Genomic DNA, 19,879 nt, shown 5'->3' on the forward strand with positions numbered 1-19,879 from the left:
AATTCTACCTAAAATATTGCCTTTTCACACATAAAGAAGATCAACAGCCAAATAAAGAACTTATCATAATACTATAATACAATTAAATATAACATCACATGAAAATATATTAAAATATTAACATTTTTGGTTCTTGGGTTTTCACATACTCCAAGTGCAAGTTTAATTCCACAAATGAAAATGAACATCTTCCATTGGGAATTAACCTCTGTGTTTCTATTTGATACCACTACACTTTTTGTGAACATCGGAGCAATTGAAAAAGAAATTGTATTTATATAACTTCAAGTGTAGCTGAGAGTTATAGGCGTATGTCAGAGAGATCTGATATTACCGACTGTGAAGTTATAAATATTGGGTCTATCGCCCACGTTTAATGTTAATCCTTTTTGGCTGTGTGAATGATGTTTATAAATATTACTTGGCCAGGTGATCAGAGATTCTTTCATAATCACTAACTGCAGAGCAGTTAAAGCGAGTATTGACAAAATATCTAGGAATCAGCTACCACTAACATAGAAGAAACCTATTGTGAGGGTGTAAGGTGAGGCAATCTGTCTCTGTGTGCTTTTATCTTTAAGTTATCTGACAAGCAACCACATGTTGTCCCACACAACCCAGAGCCAAACATAACACCTTAATGTCCTAGGCGTTGATACATGACTCTTCTTCAATCTTTTTTCATGGGGTGAGGTGTGGGGGGGGTCTGCGTTTCCCTCAAGAGTGGGGCTCAATGCATCTACGATTTTCAGAGCTCTATGTGCGAGGTACGCTATTCAATGATTCCCCCTGGACTGGGACATGAATGAAGGTTCCACAAAGCTCTTTCCAAGAAGGAGTTTGAATGGGGAGGGGTGGGTCACTCCATGGCTCTCTCACTTCTGAGACTTCATGCCCAACACTTATTTTCTTAAACAGTGTTGCACCAGAGCAGAGTTTGTGGCCCCTCTCAACCATTCACATCACATTTGAATGCGTTGAAGGTGAGCAGAGCACAATCAGTGGCGAAGCACAAAATTTGGGGGGCCCCCTACCATCCATGCTGAGGGCCCCACCTAAGCACCTTAAAGCACACAGCACACCACACCCTGGGCAGGCCCGCACCATCACGTGTGCGCTATGTCCATGATGAATATGCAGCTGCAGGGGCATGCACTACTCAAAGTGAAAGAAGTAAATATGTGTTTTAATCAAAGCTTAAACGTTTCACCTAGAGTAGAAACAAGGGAGCCGTGTCTATATAATATGCCCCAATATGGGTTTAAATCTTCTAGGTTCCCAGTGCTCTCTGAGAGCTCTACGAGACCATTTATTGGCCTTTTGCTGAAATGCATTCTGGTATTTGTAGTCTCAAAGTCAAGATAAGGGGAATAATGCCACAATTGTACACTTTTTGCCTAACATAGTTCTATAAGGATTTATATATTTGAGTGACACTATGGTATGTGTACTTTTCAAGTTATCTTTATAAAGCAGAGTATTGTTGAAAGCCAGACATGGGGATGAGGAGGGGAAATGATGAGAGGGCAAGTAAGTTATGAGTATTTGCCCAAGATGTTGTAAGAGAGGTTGCAATCCTGGAGACTGGTGCAGTTATTTTCATCTAATTGGGACTACATTTCAGAGCACAAGTAGAGGACACATGTGGGTGGACGGCATAACTTTATTTCAGAGGGTGGACGCAACCCCTTGTTTTTTATTGAGGTTAGCAAGCTTGCTCAGGTATTTGCCTACCAGGAGTTTACCCAGGTTGTCATGTTCCCAGTGCAGACGCTTACCCACAAGACCACAAGCACTTGTCTTGTATTGTGATTTCGTTTTACAGAAACATTTCACTACAGATTGCTGGGTTTAAAAGGTGAGCACCTCTTATACTTTGGCAGCATATTTATTGGAACATTTCCTCTCTCAAGTAATTTTTCTGGTGTTCATTCCTTTTTTTTTTTTAACTGTCCCATTCTATTTTGTCTTGCAGACTTTCTCTTCTAAGGGGAAGGTCAATTGAACTCAATTTTTTATAGTTCCCTTTCAGATATATGTTCTCTTACTGTGCATATATTCATGGGTGCAAGCTTTTAGTTTTTGCTATGGGGGCAAAAGCACCTGGGTATATGTCATTCTTGCAGCCGGTCATTTTTTGCCCTTTTCCATGCTGCTTAAATGCACTTAGTTGGGGTTGTGTGATGTATCCCAACAGTCACCAAGAGACCGGCCATAAAACAAGGGGCTTGTAGCGCGCTGCTTAACCAAAGTGTGTGATCCTTAGCAAATAATTTAATCTCACTGCACGTTGCCTAAATATTGTTAGTTCTCAGAGCCTGCCATCTTTTATACATAACAATCCCACTGTCAAAACAGGTCAGAAGCAGTCTGTGATAGATGAATGTCTTTGATCAATGGGTTGCAAGTGTTTTAAAATATAGAGGGGGCTTAGTCAATGATGAGGCAACATGGGATTTGTATCCCAAAACATCTCCAGAGCCACATGTTGCAGACCTCTGTTATAGAGGGAGTCTGGTAAAACACAACTTACCTGCAGAACATCTTTCATCCGGTAGACCAGTGGATGATTAATCACTCGGTCTGCATTTATCAGGCTAATACTTCACTTTTGGTTGCCTCATCTACACCTTCTACTTGTAGGAATATAGAGCTTTCCTTATCAGATCATTTTATACCGGTGCTGAAGATGGTAAAAGGTTTGGCCTTTGTTTGTGTTACTTTGTAGGGCTCTGCATTTTACTCGCATCCCCAGACCCACCAGTTATTTAATGCTGCTCAGACAGTTCAAATAGATTCTGCATGACTTGCTGTGACGCAAATGTTTGCACCACAATCGGCGTAAAGTTGGATTGTTGCAATGCGTTATTTCTGGCAGCCACCCAAGAAACTCTGCAGCACTTACAGACATTGCAACAGCAAGAGTTGCTTACTAGAACGCCACTGCTTGAACCCACATCTATGCTACTCAGGAAGCTGCATTGGCTCCCTCTGGGAGCAAGGGTTGTGTTTGAATCGCTGACCCTAGTCCATAAATGCTCTAGATCCCATATACATCAATAACTGCTTCACACATCCCTGTGGGCCGCTCAGTGTTCCTGTTGCCAAACACTAGAATTCCCTGCCGTAGAACTTCCAGCACATTGAAGTGTCCCTGTTTAGTGGTAGTAACAGTATTAGTCATTTAAATAGCGACTTTTCCCATTACTATGGTCTCAACGCGCTTGTGGTTGGAACACCCTCGGGGACCGCGGTCACAGAAAAGGCAAATGGGCGTGTGTGCATTTGGCCCAGATAAGGAATTCGGAGGGCGGGCTGGGCTCCAGTAAGCAACCCAAGAGATCAGGCATGTGGATGGGTACTGCTGGAGGTCAGGAGAGTCTGTGAGTGCAAGAGACTCGTTATGTGTCCAGCTGGTCCGAATTTCGAAGGGGAAAATACATCTTTCTAAGCACACCATTGTGTCTCTCTTTGTCTGTTCTGGTCTGCACTTTGTAACCTTTGGCCTTCGATTCCTTCCGGGTCGCGGGAGCATTAAAAGAACCGCAAATCAAAGCAAACTGCTCAAGAATCTTTCAGCCATGGAAAATCACTTGACAGCTGCAGGCATATAATCCAACATTTCTATACGCAGACTCCTGCTGAATTCTTCTGCAAAGGATACAGAATACATTTGAAATGGGAAACCTAAAGCTTTGGTTTTATTAGAAGCGGAGATAGTCTGATGTGGAATAAAAATAGAAATCGATTTGCATATTTGCAACCTATACACAGGACTCATTCCAAAAATGAGTATTTGAAGACTCTAGATCCAGATCGTTAAACTGCAGCTCTGAATAATATGTTTTTACGTACCCTGCTTGCCACCACCAGCTGTACTAAACCAGCTGCAGACCGCAGAACCGCCACCGCTTCCTGGTGGGAAAGTCCAACCAATGACTGCCCGTTGACCATCAGCAGCTCGTCGCCTGAGGTTAGTCGCCCATCCCTGGAGGATCAAAGCGGAACATGCAGGATTTAACAAAAAGGCTAGCAAGACACTCAGTTGCATATACATTCACTGTCTCAGGCCTAAACCCAAGCATTTGAAACTTCTTCATAGTAAACAGACCCCAATGGTTCAATTGCTGTACGTTCTTCTGGCAACAGGAGCAACAAGATCAGCACAGCTACTGTGCAGATTGGCAATTGGATGTCCACGTGTTCTCATGGCTTGCTATGCTATGATATGGCATTTATAACGCACCTATACACAAATGTTTTAAGGCGCGAGGTACAGCTGTACAAAGCTATGATTGCAAAAATGGTGTTGGACATTGTTCATAGGCAGAGCAAGCGGGACCGGTCCTGTGTAAGAAGACAATAGTAAATAAGATCTGCCATGATGGCTTGTACTTGTATTGTATTGCACCGGTCAGTTATATAGCGCCTGTTGCCATTATTATAGTCTCAATGCGCTGGTAGTGGGAACGCCCTTGGTGGACGAAGTCTAGAGTGTTGGAGGTCATGGAGTAAGATTAGAATGTGTGATATCACACTTGGGAATGTAAAACAGGTGCATGGAATGCCATGAACTGCTGTGCACTTTTGTATGCAAAGCATTTTATTGCCTCATCATGGAATTTCAGCTTTCAAAGATGGAATTTCTGATCTGCTTTTTATTTCTGCATTACTTTCAGAAACTAGATGATATTTACAAAGCTTGCAATTCCTAAAAAGAAACAACATTACACATGTGTCTCGGGAAAGCTATGCAGTTGACATTAACCTGCTTTTCACTTATGCCGACACTGCTAATCCTACTGTTTTCAATGACATGGGATCATGGAGCATGATCTACATAGATGCAAAGGGGATGGTAAATCAGGAGGGTGGGGGGCACATGCTAGAAAGTGCTGTTGCATAAAATGGTCAAGAGCCCAGAATGATAGTGCAGGTCCAGTGGGAGATCCACAGCTCCGGCGCCATCCTTCAGAGCGTGCATCCACTGGGAGCAATCAGCGCAATTAATCCCACCCAGTTTCCTTGGACATCGAAAACCTCATATTGGCATTAACCCTTTGTGCAGGTTTTTACACTGCTGGCATTGGAAAACTTGAGAGGGTTTCCGAAGACGCCATTTCAACATCCATCAGTCCACACAATAAACTGCATTTTCCATAGGCACACCCTCTCCCCCTCCCACTAACATTCCTGTTAAAGGGACACCTTTCACTTAGTCTAGAACCAGCCCCTGGGCAGTCCTTGTCCTTCCTGCACTGGTGTATAGCTGTGCTGCTGGGGAGGGCACTTGTCTTGAGCTTCACTGGAGGTGAGAGGAAAGTATACACTGCTCTTTTAGAATGTACATTTTGCTGTGTATACGGGTTAATGTACAAAGACCAGTCGCGCTCCTTAGCGTGGTGGCCCTGCTCACAGCGTCTACACACACGTGCATTGTGCTAATTGCAGCCCCTTGTAGGTTTAAAAAACATGAGCCCAATAGTTATCAGCGATAGAATTTTGAGGACATTCTATGTACACAAACAAAGAGGTTATTAAGGAAACTAAAAATCACAGTTTTGGCCTAGTCTCAGACAAAAAAGTAACATTTTTGCTTAAGCGCACAGAGAAAACTGCTGGACGAAATTGGACCAAGTATGAAAAAACCTTTCTGGGTGGGTCTGGGGTTACTGCATCAAGTAGCTTTTTAAATATTTGATGGAGAAAGAGGTGCCCCCTTCTCCCAAAATTATAGATATCTCCAATGGTGTATTGCAGCAGAAAAGCATTTCAGGACTGAAAAGTTGACATTTTTGTTTGATGCAAAAGATAACCGCAGCACTGGCATAACAGGGGTCACCGCACCACCTGCGGTGCAGGGGGGGGGCCTGCCAGCACATGTCCTAGGAGGGGCCCCCACTTAAAAAAAAACGAAAACCGATTTTTTTCCTCACAAAAAAAAGTTTCGTTTTGAATTCACTCTGCATTAATAAAGAAATTATTTCTGTAACAGAAATCATTTCTTTATGAAGGCAGAGTGACTACAAAAAGAAACTTTCTTTTTGAAGTCCGAGGGGACCCCCAACTCCATGACATGGAAGACCCTAGGCTGGAGGCCTCCATGTCATGGGGTGGGATGGGAGCCCTATGACCTCAAAAATAAATAGTTTATTTTTGAAGTTACTCTGCCTTCATAAAGAAATTATTTGCGTTATGGTTCGATCCTTAACTGAATAATTGCTTAATGAAGTTAGAGTGACTTCAAAAAGAAGCAATGGGGCTCATTCTGACCATGCCAGTCCGGAAACAACAGTGTTGGTAAGCTTACCGGCACCGTTGTTTCTGGACCGGCATATTACAGGGCTACCTGCTGGGGCCGCCATGCCTGACAGGTCTTACCCTGCCAAGCACAGCGGCCATGGTAGGCAGACCTACCACGGAAGCACTGGCACCGTTAACAATGGTGCCGGTGCTTCCATGTCCCCATTCCCGTGGAGTCCCAAAGTGCATGGAAGACACGGAGACAGTGCAAGAGTGAACGATCAAGAAAGAGCCTGGACTCAGAGAGACTCTGAGGGTATCCAAGCAACCAGTCAGTACAGCAGTCAGGTAGGTCAGCAGGGGAGGGAGAGAGAGAAAGCAGAGGAACATTTTTGAAGGGGCAGGGCGGCCATTCCAGAGGGAGGCACCAGCAGAGGAGAGAGATCTACCCCCCCCACTCTCTGCCTGGAGAAGTGTCCGACCCTTAGAGCGTTGGAGGTAGCTGAGCAAAGGGCTCCAGAAGGAAGGTATTTTGGAAGAGAGCATTGGATGTAGTGCAGGCCCCGGCTCCAGAAAGCCTTGTGGGCAATGCATAGGGTCTTGAACTTGATTGTTGCAGCCACGGGAGCCAGTGGAGAGATTCCAGGGCTGGAGAGATACGATCCCTGGACTTCAGGCCAAGGATAAGTCTTGCAGTCCTGTTCTGGATTAGTTGCAGATGATGGAGAGTAGAAGGCAGATTGAGAAAGAGGCTGTTGCAGTAGTCCAGCCTAGAGAGAACAAGGGCTCTGGAGACAGTGAGCTTCTGGTGGAAAGTGAGAAAGGGAAGAGTCCCTTTGAAGAGGTGCAGTTGGTAGCGGAATTTCTTGGCGACATCTGAAATGTGAGGAGAGAAAGAGAGTGGCAAAGAAGATGACACCAATGTTTTTTGCCTCGCAGGAAGGCGAAGGAAGATGGCCCACGGTGGACGGCCAGAGTGAGAGAGGGAAAGCAGGTGCCGGTGTCCCAATGAGAAGGATCTCCGTCTTACTGGCATTAAGGCAGAGACCGTTGGAGGTGAACCAATCCTGAATCGCCGATAGACAGTCAGGAATGGGCGAGAGAGGAGAGGAGGCTGAGGGGAGCCTGAAGGAAAGCTGAGTCATCCGCATAACACAAAGTTAGAGGAGAAGGTAGAGATCAGCTGGGCCAAAGGGACCAAGTAGAAGTTGAAAAACCAAGTAGAGGTTGAAATACGAGGGTGAGAGTATAGAGCCCTGAGGAACGCCACAGGTAGAGAGAGGTGGCAGAGAGAATGGGACCAGGTTGGATCTGGGGGGGGGGTGGTCCAAGAGGAAAGGAGGTCAGTCACTCCAGGGCCTGATCCGTGATGCCCAGGTTCTCACAGAGTCGATTGATCAGGATGGCCTGTATGACCGTGTCGAAAACAGAGGAAAGGAGGAGGGTGAGGACAGAAGGAATGCTGGAAGGGAGTAGTTTCTTACCTGTAACTCCATTTCTCCAGCGTTGGTATCTTTATGTATTTACATGCTGTGAATATTCACCGTCGTCAGGCGACGGGGAATATTCACAGCATGTGAATCCATGAAAGATCCAATGCTGGAGAATCAAGGTTAGAGAGCAGATCTTCACGGGTGTTCAGGAGAGCAGTTTCCATGCCTCTGGCAGCTCTGAAGCCAGACTGATGGTCATGGAGACAACCAACAGATTCAGTGTGGAGAGTAAGCTGGGAGATGGCAAGCGTTTCCAAGAGTTTGCCCAAGAAAGGGGTGATTGTGATTGGGCAATAGTTTGCCGGGCAGGTAGGATCAGACTGCTTCTTGGGGAGTGGGTGCACAAGGGAGTGCTTAAGGGGACAGGGGAACATTCCAGTGGCTAAAGAGTGATTACAGAAATCGGCCAAGGCTGGAGCAAGGGTGTCTATATGGTCCTTGATGGTTCTGGAGGAGCAGGGGAGCACCTGTTTGGACAACGCTTGCATAGATCGGATTTGTCTAGAAACCTAGTCAGGTGTTGTCAGAGAGAAAGAGGAAATAGGAGGAGGAGTGGTAGAGATGGCCAAAGGGGGCCAAGAGAGGAAGAGGAGACAGAGGACAGGATGTCCTAAGAATTAGCAGAGAAGTGAGAGGCCAGAGCCGTACAGAGGGCCTTGGAGGAACAGGAGAGGTAGAGCCTGCAACAGGATTTACCAGTTCCTTGCAGATTTTAAAGAGTTTGGCCGTGTTGTTAGAGGCCGCTGAGATGCAGGCTTTAATGAGTGCTCTCTTCTTGATGAGTGTTATTGCTTTGACTGGCATTTTTGCGTAACCAGTCTAGATATGTCTAAATGTGGCCTGGCATGCTTTACTGTAATGTTATTACGTGTCTACATTGTGCAGCCAGTTGGACATGTTTTCATTGTGACATGGCATTATTAATAGCAAAGCATTAATATTCCTGTGCACTGTTGGTAACTAGCAGGTATTGGACTGATGTTACCCTACAAAACAATTGCAAACATTGTGGCTTTATAGCCAATTTTTCTCAGAACGTGTGCTGTATATTGCACTAAAACACATATTTATATCTTTCTCCTAGTGCAGTGTGCGGCATACCCCTTCAGCAGGACGTTCATATGTATTGCGAAAGTGTGACAATCTAGGCTGGCCCAGAGTGTGGCGCAACCCACGATTTGTTGCCGAGTTGGGGGGCCCCGTCAGCATGGCTCACAGGGGGGCCCCCACATTTTGTGTTACGCCACTGAACCGCAGGTATACCCGCGGCTACCCGGAAAGGGAAAGGCAGAAAAATGCTATTTGTAGGTAAAAAAAAAATGAAATACCAACAGGCTAGAGGTGGGGTGGGGGCAGTCAAGAGGACACCATGTGACATTTGGGAGTCGGGGGGGAGCTAGGTTTGAAGTTTAGAGTACAAAGCACAAAGGTTTTATGGTAGCTGCATTTATTCAGTGGGATAACCGCGGCTAATGGTCATTAGGAATAAAAGTGTTGGGGAAATGGGAGAGGGCTGGGGAAGTGAGGAGGCCTTGAAGGGAGTGCAGGGAGCAGGCCCTGATGAGGGGGTTGCTTGGTGAGTGCCTGGAGGGCAGCAAACTATTATTTTCTTTTATCGTTTTCCCGATAACTACAGATAACCACGACTATCTGTAGTACAATATTATACTTGCGGTTATGGGGAAAAGTTAGAGTAAAGAAAACAACTATTTTTACAGCTACAGTGAGTTGGAGGTGCAAAGTGGGCATGACCAAAGGACATGGCTAGTGGCTTGGTAGTGTTTTAAAATAGAGTTTGGGTTCCAAAAGAGAGACAGAACATGAGCAGAGTACTCGGCCAAAGGCCGTGGCCACTGACCATGACTGAAGAGCATGTCTAATGGCCCAATAGTGTTTTAAAATAGAAAGTGGGCACAGATGAAGGATATATATATCCCAAAAGAACCACTCCTAACCCAAACTTGGAGACATCTGTATGGAGTATTCACTCTCTATTGAAGTCTGGCATTTTGAGAGTGGATTCATCACAAAGGACCTTCTTTGGGGTATCCAGGCTATTCTGAGTCTCTACAAGTTTGTAAGTTTGTTTGGCTGCAAGCTTTTAAGTTCGTCTGTCAAACTGGCAGCAAGGGTGGAAAGATTTGTGATAAACCACCAGTAACAGCCGGCTAACCCTAGGAAGGGTCTAGGTTCCCTCTTGCCTTTGGTATTCGGTGTTAGGACCATTGCGCTGACTTTTTCACTTTGGTTCTTTATTAATCCATTGCCGACCAAGAACCCTAGCTATTTTACGGCACTTTGGGGAACAGGGCATTTTGTCAGATTGGCGGCGAGTCCTGCCATTTTGAAGGCCCTAGTGACCTAATAGATGTAGATGTTCTTGCAAGCTTGAACTATGGATCCCTATGTCATCTTAATAGTCACCTGCAAAATACGAGTAAGGCCATAAAACTCAATCTGTGAGCTTTTGAAATATAGCAGGGGCTCAATGTAGCCCAAACAGGAAAACCATAAGGCCTGTTGCCCTTTAAGAAATAGCGTCATGACTCTGTCATGACGCTCCTTAATAAATGGGGCTCTGCTGGCACGTGAGGGTCAGTGCAGCAGAGCCCCAGGAAGCGGCAAATCGTGTCTGTGTACATTATTGCCTGTGTCTGCCGTGTGAGCACGGCCTGGTCCTGCAGCCACGGCCTGGGTGCCCCCAGAGCCGAGGCTGCCACGTGCTGGGTGCCCCCAGATGTGAGCAGTCCAGTGATCTAGACTGTGCAGGGTGATAAAAGCAGCCTGTACGCTGCGTGCCCGCAGCATTGGGTCCTGAGTCGTGTGCTCCCGACACGTGGTGTGGCCGCCTCTGTGGCCGGAGGCAAGCCACCACAGGCATGACAGTTTCATTTAGAAAGACCGCTTGGAGCGGTCCGCCAGCAGTCTTTCTTAATCATTTTCTTTTCTTTCTTTTTTTTCAAAAACGAACATTTCACTCGCCATCTTATTGAGGATAGCTGGAATGGCAATAGATGCAGAAGAGGAAGGAAACCTGCTAGGATAGTCTAGGCAGAGGACTGGCTTGCTTATGCAATATGGCCATCAGGGCAGTGTCTCTGCAGGAGCAGAGATGTCAAATGGTTCGAGGGTGCTGAAGTGAGAAGCAGAGGACGTGGTGCCTCAAGATTTCAGAAAGCCGGAAGTTGGGACTGTGATCCACTGTGCATCAATGCTGCTCAGACTGGAGCATCTTTCTTGCCCCTAGCTTCAACATTCAGAGAGTGTGGGATCCAGTAGGAGAGAGACAATTAGAGATAGGGAGAAGGAGAGAGAGCAAGAATTGCAGGGAGAGCAGTATATACAAAATGAGAGTGAAGGGAATATACATTGAATACCTATGCATGTTTATGCAATTTACTTAGTTTGGGCTCAGCTAAGCTGTGTGCACCCAAGGGTTGCTGGCCAAGCAGCAGCGCGAGGGGCTTCCCCTCCCTACTTCCACCACATGCAGAACAGCATAGGCTGACTTTGAGATGAGCAGTTTCCACCATTTGTGCCGCTGATACTCTGCGCTATGGCACCTTCCTGATGGCCACTTACCTGCCACTTACCCATTCACTCAATCCCTTCCAGCTCCTTCGGTGATGTCATGACATGCAGGGCTAGCCAACGTGTCACTCTCCCGATGTGCTGGCATTCAAGACGCCTACCACCGTCTAGGCTGGCGGGTGGTGGGCTGGCTACCCCTAATTTATGGATTCTGTGGCTATGTACTGACTGTTTGAGATGCTTTATACTAGCCACAAATAAAGACCAAAACAGAAAAACAATTAAGGTGATATTATATAACCAACAGGAAGAAAGTAAAAAAATACGATGAAAATGCCCTAAGACTTTTTTCTGCCATCTGATCGCAACCTTAAAATTAGTTCAAAGTCAAAACTTCAAACACGCTATTTTGTAGAATTCTACTAGCCCTTTAATGATGAGACAAAGTATGCGATTTTGCCAAGCGTTGTTCAAATTAAATGCATTGTGTCCCGTGCCTCTTTTAGGGGGTTTTCTGTGTGTGCAACAGTTGGGCTTGTTTTGGAGCTCCGTGGTCCCAGCTCCCAACCCTGCATCATAGACGCCATCCTTAAACTGAAACGGCCCCTAATGGTTCCATTCATTAAACGTTTAATGCTCGACGGTATTTTTAAAGACACGTTAGACAGACCATTTATTGTTTTACAATCCAACGCGCTGTTTCAGTGGCTCCAGGGCAGCTGCACCTGGCTGAATCTAGGCTGGAGTCGGCAGGTGCTTTCCTTTGACGTGTGTGGGGTGTAGCGGACTCTCATCATTGTGGTCTGGGCACATTCCAGTGGTGCAGCACTCACCGGGGTTTGAACTTTCCATTTTAAAAGCGTTTCTAATTACTCTGCCAATTCTACGTTTGCAGTTCTATAAAAGACTGCCTCTGGCTGAACCATCTTGGTGTAATTCAGCTATTTTATTGCGCCGCACTGTACAAAATGGCTGACCCCAGTGGAGAGCTTCGCCTATTTTATGTATTGTTTCATGAGTGTAGCTGATTGGCGAATTGATAAAGCACTGCTCAGAGACAATGGTAAGCAGGAAATCTAGTCAATCAAGGCCTTATTATGAGAGACAGAACACGCCTCCCGCTCTTTTCGCTGTTGCTTTTTTGACACACTACAACCTTTTAATGTTCTCCCGGGTGGCACAAAAAGCACATCTAAAAATGCTCAGTATGGCGACAGTTTCCAACGTAGTATTCTTGGATGATCCTACATAATTTACAACACGGAAGCAGCAAAGGTGACCTGTGGGGTGAGACGGAATGGACTAATGATTTCCGGCTGACCTTCACAGCATCAACCACATACCTTTTCACAAAGACGCGAATGCACTGGTTAAACACATCTTACACAATTACCATTTAATGCTTAAGAGTCAATGGGCCTCATTACGACCCTGGCGGTAGGTGGTTAACGGCGCCGGTAGAGCTGCCGGTGCCGTTAACCCCCTACCGCCTCATTACGAGGTCTGCTCGCGGGTCCCACGAGCAGGCCAGGATGCTAGCAACGGGCCTGTTAGCATCCTCCCCATTCCCATCGAGCCCTATGGGGGCTCAAATGGGAATGGGGATGTACCGGGTACGGGTTCCTTGAATGGGGAAATACCAGGCCCTCCAAGGTCGGAATGGCCCAGTATTTCCGCATTCAAGCAACCCGGACCCGGTACCCGGTATCTGGGTAGCCATGCTGCTTTTAGCGGCATGGCTGCCTCCATAGTCGTAATGAGGCCCAATGTCTCATATTAACTGCTTTCCTTTTGATTTGTTTGGCGGTGGGTGCGGTTGTCACATGCACCAAGGAGACCAACTGTGGTTCTTTGGAAAATACTTATAGAGAGTGGATTTACACATCTCAGTGACCTGGTGTCTGGAATTGTACAGGTTTAGTTTATGGTTTGCCTTAAATGTGTATATATGCTTCTTTTCTTTGAGGATCCCACTGCATCGCTACTTTCTGCTCCAATTTTCAATGTTATGCGGATGACACTCGGCTCTCTTTCAGGCTTCCCTCAGCCACCTCTGCTACTTCTCTCATTCCAGGCTGTCTGGCCGCAATTCAGGAATGGTGTGCTGCCAATGATCTCTGCCTTAATGCCAGTAAGACTGAGATCCTCCTCATTGGGACACCCACTCCCTCCTTTCATCTCTCTCTCTCTGGCCGTCCACTTTGGCCCCTCTTCCTGTGCCTTCCTGTGAGGCTAAAAACCCTGGTGTCATCTTCGACTCCACCCTCTCCTACTCTCCTCACATCTCTGACGTCTCTAAGAAGTACAACTATCAGCTGCACCTCCTCAGAGGTATTTTTCCTTTTCTCACTTCCCCTCAGAAGCTCACTGTCATCCAGAGCTCTGGTACTCTCTAGGATGGACTATTTCAACAGCCTCTTTCTAAATCCTCCTGTCTCTACTCTTCGACCTTTACAACTTATCTAGAACAGGACTGCAAGACTTGTCCTTGGCTTCAAGCCCAGTGACCATATCTCTCCAGCTCTGAAATCTCTTCACTGGCTCCCCATGGCTACAAGGATCAAGTTCAAGACACTCTGCATCATCCACAAAGCTTTCTGGGGCATGGGACTGCTCTACCTCCAACTTTTTCTTCCAAAACATCTTCCTTCTTGAGCTCTCTGCTCATCCACCTCCAACTCTCTGAGGGTCAGACGCTTCTCCAAGCAGAGAGCTGGGGGGAGATCTATCTCCTGGGCTGGGGTCTCCCACTGGAACAGCCTCCCTGAGCCTCTTAAACTTGAGGAGCAAACCCACCTCTGGTTCCGGAAGCAACTCAAGACCTTCCTTTTCACTTCAGTTTCCTCTCATCCTCTCCCCTACTGAAGCACCTGACTGCACCGCGCACTTGTCACCCTCTGAACTCAGGCCCAGGCTCCTGCAATTCCAGTGGCCCTTGCACTGCCTCCGGGATACCCAGCAATTAAGGGTCTATATCTGCAACCCTACAGTCCCTTTTCTCTACACTTATGAGCCAACTGCTGGCTGCACTTATGAGTTAACTGCACTTCCCCCTTCCCCTCAACCCTGGCACTTCTTCCCTTCCCTCTTTCCTGCACTTGCACGATCTGAATGACAAGGCTTAGTAAGATCGTAATTTCTCCTCCCTTTATTTCCCCCTCCTTGTCTTGTCGCACCTAGAAACACTTGTGTACAGGCGCGTTATAAATGCCACATCATATCATATATCATATCAAGACAATTGTAATATGTTACATGGTTCCTACCAGGTTCCATATTATGTATCAGGGTTTGGATTGAGGAGGTGACCGTTGGGTTGAGAGGTGGCAAATCGCGCTGGTACGGGGCTTCTACGAATGTACATAAGTGAATAAATATATACCTACCTTACATCCAGTGTTCTTTGGTAAATCCAACAATGGCGAAAAATGGGTACGGTGAGGAGGATTCCTGGCCGAAGCGAAGAGGCGCAGCATCTCCCTTGAGGCCATGAAGTACAAGCGGCAGCGTGTCCAGAGCGGTAGCGTCCACGGATTCATTGTGAGTGGATCCAGGGGGAAGAAGGGCCACAGCGGGCATGGAGAAAGGCCGCAGCGAAGCAGCATTGCTGGTCAACGCGTGGTAATGGACATAATAGCAAAGGTGTCCAGGAGGGGACAGCTACAAATAAGAAGTAGCATAGATTCTCGTGAAGTGACGCACGTAGCAAATTCGGTGGAGGCATCCAGGTGACACAGAATACAGCAGTGTTGCTAAGCAACAACTACACTCAGCCAATTACGGTGGACGTGTCCAAGTGATAAGACTAGAGTGACTAGAGCAACCCCGCTAAGGCAATTCAATGCATGCAGCCAATTCTGGCATAGTCATTCAGGTAGATACTGTAGCAGAAGAAGTTGAAGGTGGTGGAGTAGCTTGGTCAGTTTATGTGTGTCAGTGAAGTTGCTGCAATTTCCCTGGATGAGTGCAAATCCGTGGAGCAAAAAGGCAAGTCTGGGAATAACCCCACTGGCAACATTTTTGGAGACTCCTGGTAAACCCACAACAGAGTGGGAGAAGTGGAAAGATTTATTTAGATTTCATTTGCTGGCCACAGGAGTGGACACATTCTCAGATGAGCAGAAGTATGCAACGCTGATGAATTGTCTGAGTAAAGAGGTGGTTAGGATCATAAAGCATGTGCCACATCCACGTCCTCAAGAAAGTGACACGGGAGATGGGATGTGTATAATTAAGCCATACGGAAAATGGAAGAGCAATATGTTCACCGAAATATAGTGTTTTCCATGCAAACAGATGTCAACAGACTGTGGATGTAAATATAGAAGACGAGAATACTGATAGCGTTGTGCCACTTCTTGGGCATGGTAGAGGAGTACATCTGAGATCAGCTAGTGCTACGCACTTCAGGCGCAAGAAGAGAAACTGTGTAAAGAATCCGACATTGGCAGAAGCATTAGAAATAATGAGAAGCATATAAATGAGTAAGCGGTGTGCGCAATATGTAGAAATGAAGGAAACAAAGGAGAAGAAAATACAGGCTAAGGCGGTGCCACCAATTAAGGATGACAGGACAATGGTTGCAGTGGTACAGAAGAAGGATCCCCCGACACTCATAGAAGTGCATGGGGGTGATTCAGGGTTGCTTGTTTTAGAAGTGGATTGATAGAACATACAACATTGGATCCTGAATGCCCGGCAGTAAAGGGGTGTGCCGCAAGGGCAACAAATAAGAACATTTTGTGAAGCTGTGTCAAGCAGGTGAGGGAGGAAGAAAGGACACTGGATCGGTAAAGCTGTGCATGTACGTGGTGAACTCAGAGGAGGGAAGAGCATTTTCAAGAATTGTTGTACAGCTTTAGTTAGTCAACACGAGGTGGAAGGGGACGAAGTGACTTATAGGCTACCGCTGGTGAGTGTTGAAGTGGTTGAGAATAATATTTAGATGTTTATGGACTCTGGGTCACCATACAATTTGGTTTCCCAAAAGCTATACAAAGCAATATTGCAGAGGAAGGTGGAGGATTTAAAGGAGAATGATAGTGATCGTGCTGCATATGGAGGAATACCGATCTACATACTGGGGTATTTGTGATGCAATTTAGGAGAGGCGGATCGGTGTATAAGAGGAAAGGTATATGTTGCCAAAAAGGGGGCCAATATGTTAGGGTGAAGGCATCAAGGGCATTTGAAAATGGAACTCAAACCTGGGCAGGAGGAACAACTACAGTTTATGGGTTCAGGGTGAGATTAAGGGAAGCAAATAATTGAGAAGTTTCCAGAAGCTTTTAGAGATGTTGCAGGTATGCTCAATGGTTTTAGTCACAGAATTAAGCTAAAATGGTGGACTGTTCCAGTGGTACACAAGGTGAGACAAGTTCCTTTGAGTATGAGGGGTGAAGTGGAGAAAGAGTTGAAGAGATTATGCAGAGAGGGCATCATTGAACGGTGGTAGGTCCGAAGAAGGACACAGAGTCTTATTAGACATTTCACTGGAGTGTTTTATTAAAGGTAAAAGAGTAATGCCTGTCCTTCTCTATTCTACAAGGAGGCCCTACCTAACCAAACTAGCTTTGTTGCTAGTCAGTCATCAGCGAATGTCCATAAATGAAATCGTCCACCGCCCGACTCTAACCTATCTGACCCTACCACTATTTATAACAACGCAAACTCAGGAAATGTGTCCCTTTCCCTGAGGTTTATGAACTTCTTGTTCAGCCACTTCTTAATAGAGTTTGATGAATACTTTTATCAGTTCATTGATTGTTGACTTAGACTTTTGCTTCTTCTCTGGTCTTTTCCTATTTGGATTGATCCTTTTCTCCTCCCCTGGCAAACATATGCCATGATTATCTTTTCCATCTGGTCTATTTCCAGTGTTCTTAAATGTGTAATTCTTTCTTTTGCTCTTAATCTGGATGTCTTAATACAAGTTTCAGCATGTTCTCAGGTTTCCAGTTACTAACCCATTCTTTCACTTCACTTGAGCTTTCCTCGTATGACTTACAATGAATGAAGTCACTTGCAATATATTTCTCTTTCACTTCTCTTGGTATGGACTGTACAACACTTTCTTTTATACTGCGACGAGTAGGAGCATTCGAATAATGATTCTCATTCACTTATGTTAGGCTTCCTCTCTTTTGACTGTAACAAGTATGACCATTCGAATTATGATTCTTAGTTACTCTTGTTATATTCTCTCTCTCTCGTGACTGTGATGAGTATGAACATTCCAATAATAATTCTCACTTATTCTTGTTCTATTCTCTCTCTTGTGACTGTGACGAGTATGAACGATTCTCATTTACTTTTGATACATCCTTTCTCTCGTGACTAGTATGATTGTCACAATTATACTAATCGTCATTCACTCCCCTGGGTCTACCGTTAACCCGATTACCTCCGTTCTAAGGGTTAACGTCACCAGGGTTTGCGGGATTGATTTCTCCTCTTTTTAATCTGGCATGTCTTGCTCTTTTAGCAGCCACTCACTCCTTTGCTCATCTAGGAGAGGTATACGGTCTCTCAAGTTTTTGCTTATCCCAAACCGGCTTAATTTGTCCACCCCGGTGACCCACTTGTTCCTTTTAGGTTCACTGGTTGTTTCTGTTGCTTCTGCGGAGCGAAATATAATGGCCAGCAACCCGGTAACACTTTTTCCTTCCCAGGGCTTAACGGTTGTCTCCAGCATTTCTCTGCTCTACTCTGCTTTGGCGTACTGGCTTTGCATGTGCCCCGTCAAATGCTGAACTCTCGTCGTGTCTTTCGCAGTGTGCGGTTTCTGATGTTCTTGCTCTTTCAGCAGCAGACCGCCGGCAGCCTGGTTTCTCCGTTTCTGAATTGGATTCACCTTCAGGTCGCCTGCCACAGTGTGCTTGCCTTCAGCATGGTGCTCAGCAGTATTACGGGGTGCAAGGCAGTTTGGCGTCTGCAGCTCTCCTCTCCCCTTTGCATAATCAGCTGCAGTCGGGCCGTATTTAAACTTCCCGGCTTGCTTACACATTTGCCAACAAGTAGACTGATGCGTTGGTCGCATGGTTTTCTTGATCCTCATTACTCTGTTGTTCTCTCTCGTGTCAGTCATTAGGGAGTTGCTTTCTGAACGACTTGAAGGACGTGGGCATTGAGCCTCCTGGGACGTGATCCTCACTACTCCTTGTCTCTTTCTCATCCTAGTTGTCAACATATTCTCCCTAATGCGAGTTTGGGGCTTAATCACAATAGATCTATTAGTAGGTGGGGTATGAGTGTAACAATATGCCATTAAGGCATGGGGATTGAGGAAACATCCCTGGAAGGGAATGGGGAGAATGTGGTTTTCTCTAACAATATCATCTGGTCTCCCCGAGAGTCACCTCACACCAGGTGGTCCTCCATCATACAACTCCTCCTTGGTCAGGATCAGGTAGCAGATGCCGTCCCCATGCTAGATTGGGAGAGGTTATCACAGGGTAAGGAGTGATGATAATGTTAGATTTATCATGCAACACTGTACGCCAATTCAGTTTGTGAAAACATGGGATAGTCTGCAATACAGAATGAGTGTCTATCAGAATGTTCATGAAGAAATCTATTGGCTACACCTAGTGCAAATAGCAAATTTGGAGTCGTGTAGACTGAGGCCCACACTTTCAAGTAATTGCAATTCAATGCTGTTAATGGTCAAAAGAAATATTAAGAATGATTCTTAGATATTGCTGCATGATGAGAATACATTCTGAATGCAATTAAGTCTATGGGAACAGATATAACAGAATAAACCTGCAATATCAGACATAACTGTTGAATCGTAACTTGCTAATCGCCACCACTTTGGAGAAATGGATTCTGACAAGTCACCAAGTATAACCATCACCTGTGGATTCGTGCGAGGATTCATCCTTTCCCCTTTGACCTTCAATATTTTCATGGAACCCTCCTCACTCCAGACAACATCCACCAATACACTGATGATACAGAGCTCTACCTCAAGATAACCTCCAATGAAGACATCCAAATGCATAAGGCCTACCTCGGATTGATCCATTCATGGATCTATAGTTCTTACCTGAAACAAAACCCTTCCAAGACAGAATTCATACACCTGACCAATAACACCGGACATCCAGACCTGGTGGCCACCTTTGCCACGCATATTTGGATCGACATCGACAGACATCTACCTTAAACAGCAAATAGCAAGGAAGACACAAACAGCTTGGAACCAACTTTCTCTCCTGCAGAAAATGAGGCTCTTCATCTCAGAAAACAGCTTCAGATCTTCTGTCCATGCCTTGGTCCGCCCACAAATGCATGGTGGCAATGCCCTTTTGGAAGGCCTTCCGGCAGCAACTGTGCTACCCCCGCGATGTGTCATGAGTCATCAAAGGACTCTGCAATTTGATCACACCATCCCGACCCTCATCAAACTCTACTGGCTCCCTCTTCAATCCTGTATCATCATCAACATTTGATGTATCATCCACAAAGCAGTCTCCCTTAAGTCCCCACGCTACCTCACTGAGAAGTTAAGAAATCTAGGGGTCTACAATCAACCAGAAGTAAAGACAGGTGCGACTCAAACTCCGCTGGCGCAGGAAGGAACCAGAAGAGAGGCATTCTCCGTCTAT

General features: G+C 45.8%; 1 protein-coding gene across 6 annotated transcripts in view; it reads right to left on the reverse strand.

Moving 5' to 3' along the window:
• The window catches only part of PDZD2 (PDZ domain containing 2), a 1,567,362-nt gene that overhangs the window by 545,315 nt on the left and 1,002,168 nt on the right, over positions 1-19,879 (reverse strand). For all 6 annotated transcript variants that reach the window (XM_069627074.1, XM_069627075.1, XM_069627073.1 and 3 more), the window contains one exon: positions 3,856-3,988. In XM_069627074.1, coding sequence (XP_069483175.1) covers positions 3,856-3,988 — 133 coding nt within the window. The remainder of the gene's footprint in view (positions 1-3,855; positions 3,989-19,879) is intronic.

Source organism: Ambystoma mexicanum, chromosome 6p (assembly GCF_040938575.1).
Source record: "Ambystoma mexicanum isolate Mex_15411 chromosome 6p, UKY_AmexF1_1, whole genome shotgun sequence".
NCBI lineage: Eukaryota > Metazoa > Chordata > Amphibia > Caudata > Ambystomatidae > Ambystoma > Ambystoma mexicanum.